The 21797-nt window shown below is 37.8% G+C and overlaps 1 protein-coding gene across 1 annotated transcript in view; it reads left to right on the forward strand.

Annotated features, from left to right (window-relative positions):
* Positions 1 to 251: 251 nt before the first annotated feature.
* Positions 252 to 21797, forward strand: part of LOC131609061 (ABC transporter B family member 26, chloroplastic-like) — a 30029-nt gene continuing 8483 nt past the window's right edge. Inside the window, exons 1-9 of the mRNA XM_058880693.1 lie at positions 252 to 705; positions 8775 to 8902; positions 9792 to 9834; positions 10733 to 10777; positions 16731 to 16853; positions 16938 to 17041; positions 17314 to 17368; positions 17451 to 17521; positions 18363 to 18465. Coding sequence (XP_058736676.1) covers positions 340 to 705; positions 8775 to 8902; positions 9792 to 9834; positions 10733 to 10777; positions 16731 to 16853; positions 16938 to 17041; positions 17314 to 17368; positions 17451 to 17521; positions 18363 to 18465 — 1038 coding nt within the window. The 5' untranslated portion in view covers positions 252 to 339. The remainder of the gene's footprint in view (positions 706 to 8774; positions 8903 to 9791; positions 9835 to 10732; positions 10778 to 16730; positions 16854 to 16937; positions 17042 to 17313; positions 17369 to 17450; positions 17522 to 18362; positions 18466 to 21797) is intronic.

The following is a 21797-nucleotide window of genomic DNA, read 5'->3' on the forward strand; positions in this document are numbered from 1 at the left end:
ATTGATGCCTAATTTCAAATTAGGGTCTGCTAATTGGTAGTGATTCAGAGTTTGCAGTGAAGAAGAAGGTGAAAAAGAAGCAATTCCACCTCAAATGCCACGTAAGACATATTTGGTCTGTTTATAGATTTTTGATGATAAAGACTTACGTGACTCTCTTTGAAAAGGCAAAAGATCAAAGTGGCCACTTAAAAAAAATCAAAATAGACCCAAAAATAGAGGTAGGAGACTTAAAAATGATATCTAACTTTGTAAAAACTACAACCTATACATAGTGGTCTACTCTAGAGAACAATATCACTTCCACATGGAAGACATAAGTTGGCATGTGCAATAACCATGTCATCCTCTTCCTCCATTTCAAATTCACTTCCTTACCCACACTCCAACATTCACAAATTCCATACCTTCACTTCCAACCACTACAAACCCCAATCCCGTTTTCTCTTCTCCTTCCCCGTATCCAAAATCAACAGCGTCAGGAGCCTTAAAACCCGTCGCGCTTCATATGATGCTTCTAGTTTCCATGGGGTCGAGTTCATTGTTTCCATTTTACCAGGAGGCGATTGGTGGTCATTACCGAAGCACCGGGATGACCCCGCAGAACTGACGGAGGCTAAGCTTGCTCTCCGACGAATGTTGGAGCTAGTTTCCGATGAGCGGTGGGTTGCAGTCGTCGCATTTGTGTCCCTTGTCATTGCTGCTGTGAGTTTTTCAAAAATTCAAACAGTCAAAAGTTTAAGATTCAATGTTATTTTCAATCTTTGAAATACATATTTAATTGTCTGGTTATTGCAATTTGGGAAACAATTGTTTTTCTATACACTAACTTTGTCTATGAAATGCTGTATATTCTCGGCTTGTGTTTCAAAGGAAATCAATCTATGTAACTATTAGAATCAAAAAAATCTAATTCTAATATTTATTTTTAGGATTATAATTAGTAAATCGTAGCAATCAATATTTATTGTATTTATTTTGTATTTCTATTATAAATAAATAGAGGCGAGTGTACTCTGATTTAGACACATAATCATAAACTCAACATGGTATTAGAGCTTGGTCGGATCCTCTTTGAACCGCCCCGCCACTTTTTCTTTGCAGAGTTTTCAAATGGTTGGGAATATAATACTCCCTCCGTCTCAAATTATTTATCACAATGGCACACATCACACATATTAAGAAACAGTAATAAATGAAAGAGAGAATGGTGATTTTACCAAATTATCCTCATTAATTATTGGTGTATCCGAAATAATATTAATATTAAATGAGAAAACAATAAATTAAGAGTATTTATTAGAGGGTATAATTGAAGGATTAAATATAAAATTGTATTGATAATGTAAAGTGACAAGTATTTTGGGACAATTTTTTTTCTTTCAAATGTGACATTTATTTTGGGACAGAAGGAGTACTAGTTTTCTCTTTTCACATCAAGGTTCAAAATCCAAGTCCATTGTCCTTGGGTCAGCCACCGTCAAGGCTAAACCTGGTTTATTTTTCCTAGTTTGGTTGCTGGGTGCCAACACCGGGGTCATATTGGCCATTCACTGAAGCGCCATCATCATTCGCTGTCCCATGCACACTCACAACACTCCAACAACCTCCTCATTTTCACTCACATGCCATTGTCAATTGTCACGAATGTGCGTACGTTCTGTTGTCTTACGATGAAGTTTTTTGATCTAATCGTTTTTCTGTCGTGGTTCTGGATCTACTATCAGTTTTTAAATTTGGGCATGTGTTCAAACATCTTTGTTTTCGAGTTGATTAATGTCAGCACTGTTTTGGTACTTGGATCTCTCTGTGTTAGATACGTTTACACCTTGTTTACTTTTTACTCATTTTTTGTCCATTCTAGAGACTGCAAGTGTTCTGCATGTTTATTTGGTGCAGTATTAATGTCATGTTAGTGCGCATTTCTTTCTGGTCCGATTTCGCACATATTTTTATTCAAGTTTGTTAGTCGATAATTTGTTTAAGACACTCTTGTCACAATCTGCTCTGTGCCTTGTCTCAATAGTCATTGATCTCATCACACTACCTGTCATAGGTGACATGTCCCACTTAAGTTAAGTTAGTTTTCCTTTTTAGTAGTCTTGTTGATCAACTATCGTCAATGTTGAGTCACCAACCCCGATCACACAATTAAATTGGTTGTTTCAAGCAAAGGACAACACCTGACCAAATATCTTTGCAACCTTGTTGGAAGGAGCTTGTGAAAGTTCATCATGGTACTTAAAGTAGTTGGTTTGATTTTCTCTTGCAAAGAGTATACCTTTGCAACTTTGTTGGAAGCAGCATGTGAAAGTTCACCGTGGTTCTAATAGTAGTTGGTTTGATTTTCTCTTGCAAAGAGAAATCTTGGTGTACCCTTTTACTTCTTTAAATAGGCAACAGCTTTACATGCCTTATCAAATTTAGAAGAAATAATATTCTTGTGTATTCTGTTATGAGGTCACTGGACCTATATATATATATACATCAGCCTGCAGGCTATTTTAGGAAATATGGACAACTAGTTCTAAGGAAACAAATCCTTGTGATTATGAGATTGATCCTAAATAAATAAACCTAGTAATTAGCAAGATACAGCTGTTACAGAATTACTACAAATATAAACCTTCCTAAAATACACAAAGACAATCACTGTTTTGACACTCCCCCTCAAGCTGGTGAATAGGTGTTTTCCATTCCCAACTTGGATATAATTCTTTCAAAGTTAATACAGTTCAGCCCCTTGGTGAGTATGTCTGCAAGCTGATTCTGAGTGGATACATATGGTGTGCAAATCATGCCACTGTCAAGTTTTTCTTTGATAAAGTGTCTGTCAACCTCGATATGTTTAGTTCTATCATGCTGCACCGGGTTGTGGGCTATACTAATTGCAGATTTGTGGTCACAATATAACCTCATAGGTTCATCCCATCTTATCTTCAAGTCTTCCAATATAATCTTCAGCCATAGAAGTTCACATATTCCTTGGGCCATTGCTCGAAATTCTGCTTCGGCGCTCGATCTAGCTACTACACTCTGCTTTTTGCTCTTCCAAGTCACGAGGTTTCCACCAAGGAAGGTGCAGTATCCAGTAGTTGATCTTCTATCTACCACTGACCCCGCATAGTCCGCATCCGTATATGCTTCAAGACTTACACTCTTGTTTCGTTTGAACAAAATCCCTCTTCCTGGGGTCCCTTTCAAATACTGGACAATTCTAAGAGCAGCTTGTAAATGTGCTTCCTTTGGTTGGTGCATAAACTGGCTGACTAGACTTACAACAAAAGCAATGTCTGGTCTAGTGTGAGATAAGTAAATAAGTCTGCCCACAAGTCTTTGATACATTTCCTTGTCCACGGCAATATCCTCCTCCGCACTTCCCAACTTTATATTTGGGTCAACTGGGGTACTTGCTGGTCTGCAGGCTGTCTTACCTGTTTCTTTAAGCAAGTCTGTGATATACTTTTGTTGAGATATGAAGATTCCTTTCTTGGAATGAGCCACTTCAATTCCCAAAAAATATTTAAGTCTCCCTAATGTCTTGATCTCAAATTCCTTGGCAAGGCATTCACTTAACACTTGCTGCTCCTTTTTGTCATCCCCACTTACTATAATATCATCTACATACACCAATAAAATTGTTACCCCCCTGAAACTGAATGTTTGATAAATAATGTATGATCCCCTTGGCTCTGTTTGTAGCCCAGACCTGTCATAACTTTGGTGAACCTTCCAAACCACGCTCTTGGGGATTGTTTCAGCCCATATAGAGCCTTTCTTAACTTACAAACAGTTCCAGCAACCACCTGACCATTGTAACCAGGGGGCAACTCCATGTATATTTCTTCTTCAAGGTCTCCATGTAAAAAAGCATTCTTCACATCAAACTGCTGCAGGTCCCAATCATGATTTGCTGCTAATGACAATATTACTCTGACCGTGTTCATCTTAGCAACCAAGGAAAATGTCTCCAAGTAATCAATTCCATAGGTTTGAGTGAAGCCTTTGGCCACTAATCTTGCCTTGTAACGTTCAATGGTCCCATCAGCCCTGTACTTTACTGTATATACCCACTTGCATCCTATTGGTTTTTTTCCAGTGGGTAGGGTGACAAGTTCCCAGGTCCTATTCTTGCTTAACGCCTCCATTTCCATATCCATGGCTTGTTTCCATTTCCTGTCAGATAATGCTTCAGATACAGAGGAAGGTGTGTGTGTGGAGTTGAGGTTTGTGAGGAAGGTTTTATGGGTAGGTGAGAATTTATCAAAGGATAAGAAATTTGATAGTGGGTAAAGTGGTTGTTGGGTGCATGTTCTAGTTCCCTTTCTAAGGGCAATGGGTAGGTCTAGATTTTGGTCCATCTGTGCTTCTAAATTTTCAAAATTTTCAGAAACAAACTCATTAGAATCATTGGAGTTTATAGGATTCGAAAGTGTTACCTCATGCAGTGATGATGGGCTGGACTCTTGGACATTGCCAGATTCTAGAATGGCCTTTTCTCTCCTTGAATATACCAGATTTTTCCCAAATTTCCCACCATTAGGTGCAGGTTCAGGTGTAGGTTCTGGTGCAGGTCTTGCTGTTGGTTCTGCTGTTGTTTCAAGTGCAGGTCCTGCTGTTGATTCAAGTGCAGGTCCTGCTGTTGGTTCAATTTCAGGGACAGCAGTGCCATTTGTCTCAATTTCTGGTCCAAATGCCATATTTGGAAGCATGAGGGTCTCATCTTCCTCTTTTACATTCTCCCCCTGAAGATGAGGCTGCTTGAAGTAGCTCTCTCGTTCGTTGAAGGTAACATCTCTTGACACATAGAATTTTTTTGATTGGGGTTGAAAACATTTGTATCCCTTTTGTGTGGTAGAGTACCCTAAGAACACACATTTGACAGCCCTAGGGTCCAATTTTCTCCTTTCATTACTATGAACATGTACAAAGGATACACACCCAAATATTCTAGGTTGGAGTTTATTTGTGGGATCTAAGTGTGGGTAGAATGAGGTTAGGACTTCCATGGGACTTTTTGAGTCTAAGATTTTAGTGGGTAACCTATTGATTAGATAGTTGGCAGTAAGAAGGGCTTCCCCCCAAAATCTCTTATGAACATGGTTTTGAAAAAGTAGAGCTCTAGTTTGATCTAATAGGTGCCCATTTTTTCTTTCTGCAATCCCATTCTGTTGGGGTGTGTTCACACATGAGGACTCATGGATTATCCCTTCCTTTTGGAAAAAGGAATTTAGTTCTAGGTTAAAATAATCCTTGGCATTATCAGACCTAATTCTTTTGATACCGACCCCAAATTGATTTTTAATCATTGAGACAAACTGGAAAAACACAGAGGTAACTTCAGATTTTTGTTTTAATAGAAAAACCCAAGTCACCCGGGTACAATCATCTATAAAGGTTAAAAACCATTTAGCACCTGAGATATTAGGAACGTGAGCAGGACCCCATACATCAGTGTGAACAAGAAAAAAAGGGAAAGGACTCACTTTATTGCTAATGGGAAAAGGTACACGCTTGTGTTTAGCAAGCTCACACACATCGCAATGGAGACTCTCCACATTTAAATTTTTAAACAAGAAAGGAAAAAGCACTTTTACAACTCGAAATGAAGGGTGTCCTAGCCAACAATGGTATAGTTGAACTTTCTCTTTGTTGGTCATGGTGGATTCAGATATGAGAGAGCAGCTCTTGGTAGGCAGATTAGGATCTTCCATGAAGTATAGGCCATTCCATTCTAGCATGTCCAATCGTCCTCCCCGAGTTCTTGTCCTGCAGTATACAAGAGTTGTTATGAAAAACAGCATTACATGAGAGATCTTTTGTGAGTTTTTGTATAGAAATCAGATTGGTGGACAATTTAGGGACATGAAGGACATTTTTTAATGTTATGGATGGGTTTATTTGGACCTCTCCTTGTCCTGCTGCAGTCATAAGGGTTCCATCTGCTGTGGAAATTTTCTTATTGCTAGGACATGGGGAATATGTGGAGAAATATTTGGGTAGAGGGGTCATATGGTCAGTGGCTCCAGAGTCTAATATCCAGTAATGTGTAAATGGTGTATCTAAAACATTAAATCCAAAAGAAAGTGGAAACTTACCAGAATATGTTAAGGAGCATGTACCTGTGGGCTTCTCCAATTTACTAAGGAAGGATCTTACCCGTTCTATCTCTTCATGATTCAGCTGGCCAGATCCTTCACTCTGTCCATGACTGATGTGTGCTTGCCCTTGCCCTCCTTTTTTGGGAGGGCCTCCTTTCGGCCCCCATTCCCGGCTTGGGGGTTTCCCATGTAATTTCCAGCACTTCTCCCATGTGTGACGCGGCTTGTTACAGTGGGTACACCAGATATGCTCGTGTATTTTCTCCATATCGGGAACCCCGCTTCTCCTTTGGTTAGCAACCATGATTGTTCCTTCTTCAGCTATCGTTGCAGAGCTTTCAGTTATTGAGGTCTCCAGCATCAGTCCTCTCCTGCTTTCTTCACTCCGGACAATGGCTACCACTTCATTAAGCCCTGGGACTTTCTCTTTTCCCAAGATTTGGATTCGGACCTGGTCATATTCAGTATTCAACCCTACCAAAAAATCATAGACTCTATCTTGTTCAATATACTCCTTAAGGATTGCCGAGTCTTCTGAACATTTTGCTTTTATAACTCGATAGTGGTCCAATTCCATCCATAGAGACTTGAGTTGATTAGCATATTCTGTAACGGATCTGTTTCCCTGTTTGGCAGCCACAGTTTTCACCTTTACATCATAAATTTAAGCAGCATCCTTGGCCTTAGAATACGTTTGTTCTACTGCCTCCCAAATTTCCTTTGCTGATTTAAGGAACATACAGGTATCACTAATTTCTGGGACCATTGAATTCCACAGCCACGCCATGATCATGGAGTCTTCTTCATCCCATGATTTGAACTTGGGATCTGTTTCAGCAGGTGCACTATCAGTCAGGTGACTGACCTTTCCTTTTCCTTTCAAGATGGTCCTAATGAGTTGAGACCATTTGAGATAATTCTTCCCATTTAACCGATAAGCAGAATGAACATTCTGCAATTCTCCAGCAGGCTGGGGTCTGTCCCCAGTTTCCAGACTAGGATTCACGATCTCAGCCATGACTAGGTGCGATCAAGGTAGAGAAGGCTGCGCTGCAATGAAGGCTGCGACAAAGGTTAAAGGTAGCGCAGCAATGAAGGCTGCAACTTAGGGTTTACACGGTCAGAGGCTCCCAAGGATCAGGAGCTCTGATACCATATCAAATTTAGAAGAAATAATATTCTTGTGTATTCTGTTATGAGGTCACTGGACCTATATATATATATATACACATCAACCTGCAGGCTATTTTAGGAAATATGGACAGCTAGTTCTAAGAAAACAAATCCTTGTGATTATGGGATTGATCCTAAATAAATAAACCTAGTAATTAGCAAGATACAGCTGTTACAGAATTACTACAAATATAAACCTTCCTAAAATACACAAAGACAATCACTGTTTTGACATGCCTTAATGGTTGCCAACGAGCCAATGTTTTTATACAGGAAAACAAATGTATAATTAATAGATGTATTAAAATGATGTAATTTAAAACCAACAACAATAACGATAATACTGTATTATTTACTTTTACATAAGACTTACATGTTAAAGCGAAAATATTTTTGATGGCCTAAATCATCACCTTTTTTAGCTTAATGGGTTTTTCAAAAGGTTTAAAATGCCTTAGCCTAGTCACTTAAGTAATTAGGCTTGGTCATAAGCTCTGACAAGTCACCAGTTCGATTTTCATTTGATCGATCATAAGTGAATTCTCTAAGTTGCTTCACAGTTATATTCTAAATCTAATCTTGTTTTTAATCTTTGGTTACAAAGATGTAAGACCGGTGTATTCTGTTATGAGGTCACTGGACCTATATATATATATATATATATATATATATATATATATATATATATATATATATATATATATATATATATATATATACATCAACCTGCAGGCTATTTTAGGAAATATGGACAGCTAGTTCTAAGGAAACAAATCCTTGTGATTATGGGATTGATCCTAAATAAATAAACCTAGTAATTAGCAAGATACAGCTGTTACAGAATTACTACAAATATAAACCTTCCTAAAATACACAAAGACAATCACTGTTTTGACATGCCTTAATGGTTGCCAACGAGCCAATGTTTTTATACAGGAAAACAAATGTATAATTAATAGATGTATTAAAATGATGTAATTTAAAACCAACAACAATAACGATAATACTGTATTATTTACTTTTACATAAGACTTACATGTTAAAGCGAAAATATTTTTGATGGCCTAAATCATCACCTTTTTTAGCTTAATGGGTTTTTCAAAAGGTTTAAAATGCCTTAGCCTAGTCACTTAAGTAATTAGGCTTGGTCATAAGCTCTGACAAGTCACCAGTTCGATTTTCATTTGATCGATCATAAGTGAATTCTCTAAGTTGCTTCACAGTTATATTCTAAATCTAATCTTGTTTTTAATCTTTGGTTACAAAGATGTAAGACCGGTGTGAAGGAATACGCTAAAGTTCATGCAAAGCTCTGCTTTGCATGAACTTTAACCTAGGAACTTCATATGGCTCTAAGAATGGCGCTTCAATGATAATTTCAGTGACAGATGCGGCATAATATATGTCTAACACTGTAGCTTCATCATCTCTCTTATGTTCTGTTCAATTGTATTAATATCAACATTTATTGCTTACCATTTTTTATATCTGCTGCTGCAGCTTTCAGAGATCACCATGCCAAGTATTCTGGCAGCATCAATATTTTCGGCACAAAGTGGCAAGACTGCGGCATTCTCTAGGAATGCAATGTTTTTGGTTCTTCTATGTTTCACTTCAGGGATATGCAGGTAATTCTTATAGAGCTTAATCTCTCTGTCTAACATAAATTTTAGTCACTTTTTGGAAAGCTATATAATGGGATATCCAAGGCACAAAACCAAACCGCACTCTAGACTATACAAGGATCTTGTCTTAAATAAAGGAGCTTGTCCTTAAGTAACCAGACCCCTTAATAGTGGAAAAGTAAGAGAGGCTAATAATCTCCGGATTCTTAATACACACAACCCATATGCTAGGTGATAAACCCATATGCTTACACTCAACAAGCTTTGGAAGAAGCGCATCGGAGATAGTAGAAAGAAGCCAGGTGCAGATGAGAGCATCCTGTTGCTCCCACTCAAGAAACGCACCGTGAGATGCAGGATCTGAAGGGGACGGTGGTGGAATCACCGGAACGGTAACAAACCGTTGAAGACGATGACCACGAACGACACCATCGATTTGCTGCTTCCATTGTTTGAAATTCTTGTCATCAAGCTTAACAGAAATAAGGTGAGATAGCTTCACCTGAGAAGAAGGAAAAAGAGACTCCATGGATCGAAAAAAAAAATTAAGCTCTGATACCATGATAGAGTTTGGTAAAATAGAGAGAATTGAAGTAAGGGAAGAAACTCGCATTGTATTGAATGAATAACAATGATACAAGGGGCTTGCTATATATAGCAAAGCAAGCCTAACAAACCAGCAGATTCTGTTGTAACAAACTGACAGCTCAGTATAACAGAATAGAAAGATAATACAAAGGCATATATATAATGAACTACTCTATTAAACTATTATTCAAACAAGGAATGCTTGCCTCAAAATTAATTTCCTTTTGATGTGGTCTATTTGTCAGTATATATTTAGTATTCAGATTGAGTGGGTGGTTATTTGGTTCTCTCATTTGAATTTCAGTGGTTTGCGAAGTGGCTGCTTTGGAATTTTGAATGTAACCTTGGTGAGTGGTTTTTGATCTCAACTAATTTCAATTAATGTTTTGGATGTGTCAACTTTGTATGCTAGAGTTTTTTATCCCACCTATGCCATTGCTTTGTATCTTTGTGAATTTTATGCTGGAAGATATAGTCAATGAGTCATCGGATCAATAAGGGGCTGTTTTTTTTTTTTTCATAATATAAAATCTCCCAAAGTGAGGGAATTAAAAAATTGTTGAGATAAATTCTTCAACTCTAATATATGTTATAATACTTTTAAAATTAAAAATATATTAATCATAAATATTCATTTATCATTCTAGACAAATAGACACTCTTAAAAATGTGAAAGATTTCTCTATTGTTTCCTCTACTTCCCTCCCTTAAAAGCCCTTCCCTCCTCTAAACTCCGAACAAAGCATAAGATGATTTCAGACTAGTGTTTTACCACAAATAGAGGATGTTTTGAGCATTTTTATCCAAAGTTATTTTTCTATATTCTATGACTTATATTTTAGTTTTTACTTTTATTGTAGAGTGTATTCCTTGTTTATAACTTGGAGATATTTTATAAGATGACCCTCCTCTAAACTCCAATACTGATTGCTGCTTTTTCTATCAAGTACTATTATTGGTGTTACTTGAAACTGAATTTCTTGTCAGTATTGCTGCTAAAAATCTGCTAAAACTTCTCCATAAAAATAGATCTTCAATCATTAGTTTCCTAAATAATCTCCTTATTTAAAAACTATGAATACATCTGGAAAGACAGATAAAATCTTTTATCGCGTCATATTGGATTGCATAAGAAAGAAATGATTAAATCAGCACAATAATATCCTAACGGATAGTAATTAGAATTATAATATCAGTGTTATCTAGTTCAGAGCACATCATCCCATTCTCCCTGTCATGTTTCAGGTAAAGCGTCTCCGAGAAAACTTGTATACAGCCATTCTTTTTCAGGTATATGTTTTACGAAACAAAAATATACTGGGCTAGCAAAGATGTTCTTTAGCTTTTTTTCTTTATTTATTTACTTGTATCGCCTCTCTGCTTTTCTTATGGTTACTGTTAGACCCAGCAGAGACAAAAAGAAGCCCATTTGGTTTAAAGACTATAAAATAGAATAGATGATGCAAACTTTTAATTTAAGTCCATGTTATGTTTTAATGAAGTGGCCCATGGCCCAAATCATTAGGGTAGATAGAAACCCTAGTAGTATTTATATGCTGTGTATGTCATTGAATGAGGTAAGAGAAAAGTTGTTATTTATGTTTTAGTCTTCTTTTGCATTCTAGATCTGAAATTAGTTATAGAGTAGATTCTATCATTGGTGCTTTCTTCCCTTGATTCAACCCTCCCATGGCTCCACCAAAGCCAACCAACACAGCCAACAAAGAGGTCATAGATGAAGCTATTGCTACTGCAGTTCAGACCTCCCGTATGCATCTCGATGCTGCTCTAAATGAAACGCAACAGCAGCTTGATGAGCGCTTCTTCAGCACACATGAAGAGCTGCGGGAGCTCAAATCCAGATTGGACAACGAATCTCAAATAGAGACTCAGCGGTATGATTCGATTGTCTCTCTTCTCCAAACGCTGCAGCTGCAACGTGAGCTTCCTCAACCTGTTGGAAGCGCAACTTTCCAAACTTCAGGTATGACACAATCCATTCCTCCTTCCCCAAATATCCCCACTATCCCAATACCCATGGTTTCTACACCTCTTCACACTCCTGCTCAGCATGCCACTACCCAGCCCTTTATCCCCACTCACACTGCTATCAATACCCCACACCAGTATGCCAACACAGCCCAACCACCACCACCATACCCACACACTAATTTCTCACCGAACCAGTCCCAACAGGCCAGCTTTAACACCCACACACAAATTCCGAACCTATCACAAATCCCACTTTTACCCACTTTTCGTTCCCCAAAACTTGAGCTGGCTCTTTTTGATGGATCTAATCCCCTTGAATGGCTATTTCAAGCTGACCAATATTTTAGTTTTTACAATCTTCCACCAGAAAATCGTTTGTCAATGATTTCATTTTATATGAAGGGTGATGCTTTAGGCTGGTTTAAGTGGATGCATCATAATCAATTGTTAACTGATTGGTATTCTTTTACAAAAGCCCTCGAATTACGTTTTGGTCCTTCCACTTTTGAAAATCATCAAGCTGAGCTTTTTAAATTAAGACAAGATGGTAGTGTGGTTGATTACCAAACTAGATTTGAGAAACTTGGCAACCAGGTTGTAGGACTACCCCCATCAGCAATTTTAAATTGTTTTATTTCCGGTTTAAATTCAGATATTCATCATGAGCTTGCTATCTTGAAACCGAGTAACATATCTCAAGCAATTGGACTAGCAAAATTAATAGAGTCCAAAATCATGGAGTCTCGACCCAAATTCTCAAAACCCTTTGCTCCATCCTATGGCAAACCCACCTATCCCTCCACCCAAAAACAACCAAACAGCAACCCGTTATCCCTTAACCCCATCGTCAAACAACCACCTTCTACTTTGCCCTCAAAACTACCTATCCGAAAGTTATCCCAAACCCAATTACAAGAAAGAAGAGCCCAAGGTTTATGCTTCAATTGTGATGAAAAATTTGTTGTGGGTCACAAATGCTCTACTTCAAGATTTCTGTTACTGCTAGCTGATGATGACAACCTAGATATACCAATGGAAACCGAATCTGCTGACAATGAGAATGAGTCAGCCTTGGTTGACACATATTTTCAATTGTCCACTCATGCTCTCACAGGGCAATTTTCACCCCAAACACTTAAATTTAAAGGAAAAATTGGTGGACTTTCCGTTATGGTCCTAGTGGATACTGGCAGCACACACAACATTTTACAACCAAGGATCGCTCAACACCTAAATCTTCCAACCACTCCGATATCTCAATTTTCCGTTATGGTTGGTAATGGATCACATTTACAATGTCAAGGTATTTGTGAGGATGTTCAGATTCTGCTACAAAACAAACCTTTCACCCTCCCATTTTACTTACTTCCTATTGAAGGGGCAGATGTTGTCTTGGGCATGGCGTGGCTAAGAACCTTAGGAACTATTCAGGCTGATTTCTCCATTCCATCCATCACTTTTACCCATTTCGAAAAGCCTATCACACTAAAAGGTGATCCAACACAAAGTCCCACCCAATCCACTTTACACCAATTCCGACACTTTCTCCATACCGATTCAGTTGCCTCGCTACACTTAATGTTTTGTCAACCTATTCTTTCCCAAAACCAAACCACTTTACCAAATGACTCACCCTTGTCCTTACTCCCAACAGACTTACATCCTGACATCACCAAACTCATACAAACTTATGAACCCATTTTTCACATTCCCACATCCCTACCACCAAACAGACCCCATGATCATCACATCACTTTATTACCCAACACAACTCCCATAAACGTGAAACCTTATCGCTACCCTCACTCCCAAAAGGATGCTATGGCTGCCCTCATAGAAGAAATGTTACAAAGCGGAACCATTGTACCTAGCACTAGCCCTTTTTCTTCCCCAGTAATCCTTGTCAAAAAAAAAGATGGAACGTGGCGATTTTGTGTTGACTACCGGGCTCTAAATGCGGTAACAGTAAAAGACAAATTTCCCATCCCCACTATTGATGAATTGCTTGATGAACTAGGGTCAGCTACCATTTTCTCCAAGATAGATCTACGCTCTGGATATCACCAGATCCGGGTTGCAAAAGAGGACACACATAAAACAGCTTTTCGCACCTTCGACGGGCATTATGAATTCCTTGTAATGCCCTTCGGACTCACTAACGCACCATCAACTTTTCAATCTGCTATGAACGACCTACTCCGTCCCTATTTGCGACAGTTCGTTTTAGTATTTTTTGATGATATACTTATTTACAGCAATAATTTCACAGATCATTTACATCATTTGCAGGTTGTTTTCCAGTTACTTTACCAGAATTCTTTCTTTGCGAAAATTTCTAAATGTGTTTTTGCAGCTCAGAGCATTGATTATCTGGGTCACATTATTTCAAAAGAAGGCGTAGCACCTGACCCAGAAAAGGTGAGAGCCATTTTGGAATGGCCCCCTCCACGTTCTCTCACGACTCTCAGAGGTTTTTTAGGGCTCACCGGTTTTTATAGAAGATTTGTAAGAAATTACGCCACTCTCGCCGCTCCTCTCACCGACCTGTTACGTTCCACTAAATTTTCTTGGAGTTCAGAGGCACAGAGGGCCTTTACAGAGCTTAAAAACAAGATGACCGACATGCCGGTCCTTGTTTTACCAGACTTTACAAAAATTTTCGTAATTGAAACTGATGCTTCCGGAGTTGCCATTGGAGCAGTGCTGTCCCAGGAGTCCCATCCGATTGCCTTCTTTAGTAAGAAAATGTGTGGGCGCATGCAATCCGCTTCAGTTTACGTTAGGGAGATGTTTGCCGTGACAGAAGCTGTAAAGAAATGGAGGCAATATCTTATTGGTCAGAAGTTCCATATTTATACAGACCAAAAAAGTCTTAAAAATTTGCTGTTACAAAAGATTCAAACGCCGGAACAACAGAAATGGGCCTCCAAATTACAGGGATTTAACTTTGAAATCTTTTACAAACCTGGTAGATCCAATGTAGTTGCCGACGCCTTGAGCAGACAGTTCCACGAAGCTACCTTCCTTCTGCTTTCTTTATCATCACCAGTCCCTAATCTTCTTGACACACTCCGCCAGTTTTATGCAAAAGATACAGTGGGTCAGAATATTGTTCAACATCATTTGGAAAACTCTTCAGAAGGACACTTATACAAATTTTCACAAGGGCTTCTATTTTACAAAGACAGCATCTACTTACCAGATATTCAACAGCTGCGAACGGAAATACTCCGAGAATATCATGCCACCCCCACAGCTGGCCACTCCGGCGTCAAAGCTACACTGGCACGACTGAAAACCTCCTTCTCTTGGCCGGGAATGAACCTTGCAGTGAAAGAATGGGTTAAAAAGTGCGATATTTGTCAACATAATAAATATCTAACTCAGAAAAAAAAGGGCTTTATCCAACCTTTACCTGTCCCACATAGAGTTTGGGATGAACTCACGATGGACTTCATCACACATCTCCCTCCCTCTTACGGACATACAGTGGTTTGGGTGATCTGTGACAGACTTACAAAATACGTCCACTTCCTCGCATTACCGTCAAAGTACACCGCCAAAGATCTAGCTGCACGTTTCGCAGTTGAGATATTCCGCCTACATGGAATCCCCAAATCCATCATCTCAGACCGTGATCCACTGTTCCTAAGCCAATTCTGGAAAGAATTTTTCAAAATTCAAGGAACAACATTAAAATATAGCTCTTCCTACCATCCGGAAACAGATGGCCAAACAGAAGTTGTGAACAGGTCGTTAGAAACATACCTCCGTTGCTTGGTGAACGATCATCCTCGTCGTTGGTATAAATTTCTTCACCTAGCCGAATACTGGTACAATACATCTTTCCACACGGCCATCAAGATGTCTCCCTTCAAAGCTCTGTACGGTAGAGATCCACCTTCCATTCCGGAATACACCACGCGATCGGCTCCCAACGATACCTTGCATGAGACCCTGCATCTAAGGCAAGAAATTTTAACACAGTTAAAAACCAACTTTCAGAAGAGCAAGATACAGATGGAGAAACAGGTCAACCCAAAAAGGATGGACATTACCTTTAACGTGGGGGATCTGGTTCTTTTGAAACTTCAACCATACCGCCAAACCACCGTCTCTAAGAGAATTTCCCAAAAACTTTCTAAAAGATTCTTTGGCCCATACAAAATCATCAGGAGAGTGGGTAACGTTGCATATCTCCTAGATCTACCTTCGTCCTCGCGTATTCATCCGGTAGTTCATGTCTCTTTACTCCGGCCATATTATGGTGGCTCATCCACATCTGGTTCCCCACCGTTACCTGTACCACACACAGAATCTTTCTTTCTAAACCCTGAGGAGTGTTTGGAAGAAAAAGAGGAAAAGGCAATGGACTCGGAAAGATCAAAGAAGGAGAAGAATGGTTCAGAAAGTTTAGAAGATGAAATATTCAGAGAACAACAAACAACTGAGAAGGAAGAAAAGGTACTTGTGAAAAAGAAACTACTACCCATCTCACTAAGTACGTCTTCAGATTCAACTCACTTTCCCAAAAGCACCTCTCATTCTCCAGCCAACACGTCAACCCTTAAGATACCATCCTCACCGTCCAAAGTTCCTTCCAGCTGTAACCCATTGCCTTTTGACCAGATATCCACGCCTGCCCACGTGACTCCCTCGTTTACGGTACCACACAAGGCTCGAGGAGCTTTTGCCCTAGATTCCCGCCGAACCTCATCTACTTATCCCATATCTCAACCACACATCCAGATTTTCCCCATCCTCAACAAGACAACACACCCTCACCACTTCCCAATCCAACATAATTCTGCCACACGTCCCTTGCCATTTCCCAAAGACAGAGCCACACACCCAACGGTAACTTTCCCCAACTCACAGCATTTTGGGCCTGTTACAACTTGGGCCGGTACAACTACACAGAACCTTGAGGACAAGGTTCTCATTGGGCCCGGGAGTATTGTTAGACCCAGCAGAGACAAAAAGAAGCCCATTTGGTTTAAAGACTATAAAATAGAATAGATGATGCAAACTTTTAATTTAAGTCCATGTTATGTTTTAATGAAGTGGCCCATGGCCCAAATCATTAGGGTAGATAGAAACCCTAGTAGTATTTATATGCTGTGTATGTCATTGAATGAGGTAAGAGAAAAGTTGTTATTTATGTTTTAGTCTTCTTTTGCATTCTAGATCTGAAATTAGTTATAGAGTAGATTCTATCAGTTACCCTAGGCATGTATAATGTATTATGTAGGACATATCCTATTTTGATAAAGAAAAAGTTGGCACCTTGACAAGCAGGCTTGCAGCAGATTGTCAACAGCTTTCACATGTTATAGGAAATGATCTTCAGTTAATATTACGCAACTCTTTGCAGGTCTCAATATTTTCATATTAATTTTCTGGTTAAATTTTATGGCATTATTTTCCGTGTATTACCTGTTATTTCTTTGATATCCAGGGAACAGGAGCAATAATTAATTTACTGGTTTTATCTTGGCCTCTAGCATTATCTGCACTGATGATTTGTTCCGTATTATCTGCAATTTTCCTGGTTTATGGCAGGTAAGCGTTGGTAGCTTTTTTGACTTTATTTTAAGGGGCTCGACAATTTTGCTTTGGGTCTGTTTGTTTCTCTCTTTTTGTATTGTCTTCTTGTTAAGAGGATAACTTGGCCTCTATTCTAGTTGTGTTCATCTTGTTTTTTTTATCTTGATAATTCTTCTTTTTTCCTTAGCTGTAAACAATGTTTTATATGTTTTAGCCAGTCATTCATGTCTCTGGCCTAACTAATGGCAATGCTGACTTTCTAAAGAATGTATTTGTTGTTTTAATAGGTATCAAAGAAAAGCAGCAAAGTTAACCCAAGATTTCTCTGCTTGTGCTAATGATGTATACATACTTACTTGTAGATACTATTTCTCAAATATTGACCATAATCTTATTTTAACTATTATTGTATTTTCTATCACAGGTAGCTCAGGAAACACTTTCTTTGATAAGAACTGTTCGAGTGTATGGGACCAAAAAAGAAGAATTTGAAAGGTGATTTATTTTGTTTATTCTCTTATTATATATTCTTGCTGAAAATCTATATTTTGGCATGTAATTTGATAACACTTCGTTACTTCTTTGTATTAATAAAGCTTTTAAGCTATACTGTTCTCTCCGATTCTGTCCTCAAATTGATACTTTGTGCATCATTCGCAAGGTCATTATACTCCACTATACATTTATAGGATAACAATTGATAAGGATAATTTTCTAATCTTTTATTTATTTACACGTCCAAAAAATATCAAATCAATTGGACTCGACTTGTCTATGCTTATTTTCCATATTTCCTCTTATGTGTTGAACTATTTTCCTTAATTCTTGTGCTTGAACTTCCCCTAATATTAGTTCTAGCATAGTAATGAATATAATTTATTTGCATCGTTCAAACATAGGATACTTACATATTCTCTTTACAAGCAGGTATGATAGCTCCCGAGCTGTGAGACATTGCTTTTCCATTTAAAACCTGGCCTTGCAAATATAAGCTATAAGGAGCCAACTGAAAACCTAGCTTGTGGTAGCTAATTACATGATTGAAATTTACATAATTTACCTAATTTTCAACAAAAAAAAGTCTTATTGAAAAATTACTCAGTTATTTTGGAACTTTTTCCCATTTTCAAGGCATGTTACATAATCTATATCCATATATAATTTTTTTTGTTTGTTAAATCAAAACTTGCAGATATATGCAATGATGTTAGCAACAATTTTTTTTTGAAATCGTCTACCATTCCGAGTGTGATAATAGATTTTTTACATAAGTTGATCATAAATTTTGGCAAATAATTGTGTCAATGATACTCTTAATTTCTATACATCTAATCAGGTACAACCATTGGTTACAGAAATTAGCATTTATTAGCAGTCGAGACAGCGTGGGTAATGGTTTGTGGAACCTGAGCTTTAACACCCTTTACCGTTCAACTCAGGTTTGTCTGAGTAAATTATTTTCTCACGTTATAAACATTGAAAGGTACATAAAATATATACATCATTCCTATACTAATTAAGGAAGTAGTAATTATTTTGTTCTAATTACATATCCCTAGAATTAAAGAGATTTTCCTAATCATATCAATATGTACATAAATAAGAAAGATACTACAAACTCCCTAAATCAATTTCTTTAAATACTGTGAGATTTTCCACACTCCCCCTCAAGCTGGTGAATAGGTGTTATCCATTCCCTGTTTGGCCAATGTTAAGAGTCTCATAATATATAACCTAAAAATAAGTGGAGACAATCATCACCTTACAAGCTAGTTTTGTAGGGTTGAATTAGATCCAACCACAATTAAAAAAAAAAAATAGATGTGATATTGGGAAGGAGTTCTTCAATCATGTCATTATTCCTTTTTGTGAAAAAGAATGACTCTTGTGTGAAAACACCACAAAAATGGAATTCTAGAAAGAAAAAATGGTCATCTTCTTGATTAATCTGGAGCGTTGTTGTTCTAAAATAATGTTCCAAAGTATCTTTGGGGAGAAGCTATACTTACAGCAACATAGATCATTTACCGACTATCTTCTAGAGTGTTGGAATTAAGGAGTCCTATGGACATTCTTCTGTCCTTCCATTCAAATTTGACCACTAATAATGTTGTCTCACGGGTCTTTGGGTGTCTCATTTGTTCATATCCACAGTCAATGTAGGGGAAAGCTAGAGCTCTAAAATGTGTTTTTGTTGGTACTCTCCTGCTAAAAAAGGATATCAATATTACCACCCTCTGTCAAAACAATTATTTGTCTCGAGATGTTACATTCCATGAAAGAGAAACCTACTTCACACAACCTAGCGAGGGGGGTCTTAGTTATTCTTCCAAATCTTGACCAAATTCCAGTGAGCTCAAATTCAGTTCAAGAAGAGAAATGGCAGGAAATGAATTTGAAAATGAGGCATTGGTCGAAGATGGATCTGGACGTGAATTTGAGGATGAAGTAGTTGCTGAAAATAGACTTGAGAATGAAGAGTGGTTGAAAACAGAGCCTGGAAATGATAAGTTTGGAAAGATAATGATAATATACTCTTGAAACTCTTATTCTTCCAAATCTTGACCAAATTCCCATGAGCTCAATTCAAGAAGAGAAGTGGCTGGAAATGAATTTGAGAATGAGGCATTGGTTGAAGATGGATCTGGACGTGAATCTGGGGATGAAGTAGTGGCTGAAAATAGACTTGAGAATGAAGCAGTGGTTGAAAACAGAGCTGAAAATGATAAGTTTGGAAAGATAAAGTAATTGTTGGAATTATTCCAATTATTGGAATTATTGGAAATATAATTTAAGTGCCTATTCATGTATCTAGGGGTCTAGGAATCTATGCCTTGTAAATTACATACGTGTACCTAGGAAATAGCTTCAATCTTAATCATGTAATTACTCTCTTGATTGTATATAATCAGATCACTTGAGTGCTTTGTAACTCAAGCATTTCCCTAATAAGGTGTGTCGATTAAGGAAAGCCCTATATGGACTAAAACTGTCTCCTAGGGCATGGTTTGGACGATTCACAAAAGCAATGGTATACTTAGGTTACAAGCAGAGCCAAGGAGATCACACTCTTTTTTTCAAGCACTCACAAAAAGGAAAATTAACTATCCTCCTTGTCTATGTTGATGATATTATTATTACAGGAGATGACTTGATAGAGAGACGATTGTTACCGGAAAAACTATCGGTAGAATTTGAAATGAAGGACCTTGGACAACTCAAATACTTCTTGGGAATTGAGGTTGCCTACTCGAATCAAGGCATTTTCATTTCTCAGAGGAAGTATGTACTCGATCTCTTGCAGGAAACAGGGAAATTAGGATGCAAACCTTCAAGTGTTCCTATAGAGCAAAACCACAAGTTGAGCCTTGAAGAAGAGAGTCCCAAAGTTGACAAAATCCAATATCAAAGATTGGTTGGAAAGTTGATTTACCTGGCACATCCTAGACCTAACTTGGCGTATGCAGTCAGTGTGGTGAGCCAATTTATACATGACTCGAGGATGCGACACTTACAAGCGGTTGATTGCATTTTACAATACCTCAAAACTACTCCCGGAAGAGGACTATTATTCAAAAGAGGCGGAAACTTAACTATAGAAGCCTACACCGAAGCTGACTATGCAGGATCGATAAGTGATAGAAGATCCACTTCGGGATTTTGCACCCTCTTGTGTGGAAATCTTGTCACATGGAGAAGTAAGAAACAAAATGTAGTGGCTCGATCAAGTGCTGAAGCAGAATTTCGGGCTTTGGCACAAGGAATCTGTGAATTACTCTGGATAAAGATTATTCTAAATGATCTGAAAATACAATGTGAAGGGCCTATGAAGATGTTCTGTGATGACAAGTCAGCAATCAGTATTGCTCATAATCCTGTTCAGCATGACAGGACAAAACATATAGAGATTGACCGCCATTTCATTAAGGAAAAACTAGATAGTGGTTTAATAGCTACATCCTATATTCCTTCTGGACATCAACTAGCAGATGTGTGGACAAAGGGATTGCCACCTGATCGTTTCAATCAATTGACTTGCAAGTTGGGAATGATTGATATCCATTCACCAACTTGAGGGGGAGTGTTGGAATTAGTGGAATTATTCCAATTATTGGAATTATTGGAAATATAATTTAAGTGCCTATTCATGTATCTAGGGGTCTAGGAATCTATGCCTTGTAAATTACATACGTGTACCTAGGAAATAGCTTCAATCTTAATCATGTAATTACTCTCTTGATTGTATATAATCAGATCACTTGAGTGCTTTGTAACTCAAGCATTTCCCTAATATCCATTTCTTTCTACAGTAATACTCTTGAAACTTCTTCCAAATCTTGAAAATATGTTTATAAGTGGAGGGTAATCCTCAAATTAGAAGTTGTTTTTGTAAGGTTGAGTTAGGTTCAATCACACATTAAGACTTACTCCCTCTGTCCCAAATTATAAGACGTTTTGCAAAAAAAATTTGTCCCAAATTATAAGTCACTTTACAATTCCAATGCAATATTTATAATTCTTTCCTAATATACCCTCAAGTATTTATTATTATTCCTTTTTTCAACTTTTTTAATTTCTCTTGGTAATTCTGAGGGGCATTACTGTAAATTCATACATAATTTGTCTTTCCCATAAAGTAACAATTAAATTTCTTAATTCGTGTGAAATACTCAAAACGTCTTATAATTTGGGATAGAGAGAGTAGTATATAAGTCGTTTAGTTGACTCATTTTTCTAATATCATCAATACTATTGATTCTTAAGCCTTTCT

The sequence above is a fragment of the Vicia villosa genome, linkage group LG6 (genome assembly GCF_029867415.1).
Source record: "Vicia villosa cultivar HV-30 ecotype Madison, WI linkage group LG6, Vvil1.0, whole genome shotgun sequence".
NCBI classification, from domain to species: Eukaryota; Viridiplantae; Streptophyta; class Magnoliopsida; order Fabales; family Fabaceae; genus Vicia; species Vicia villosa.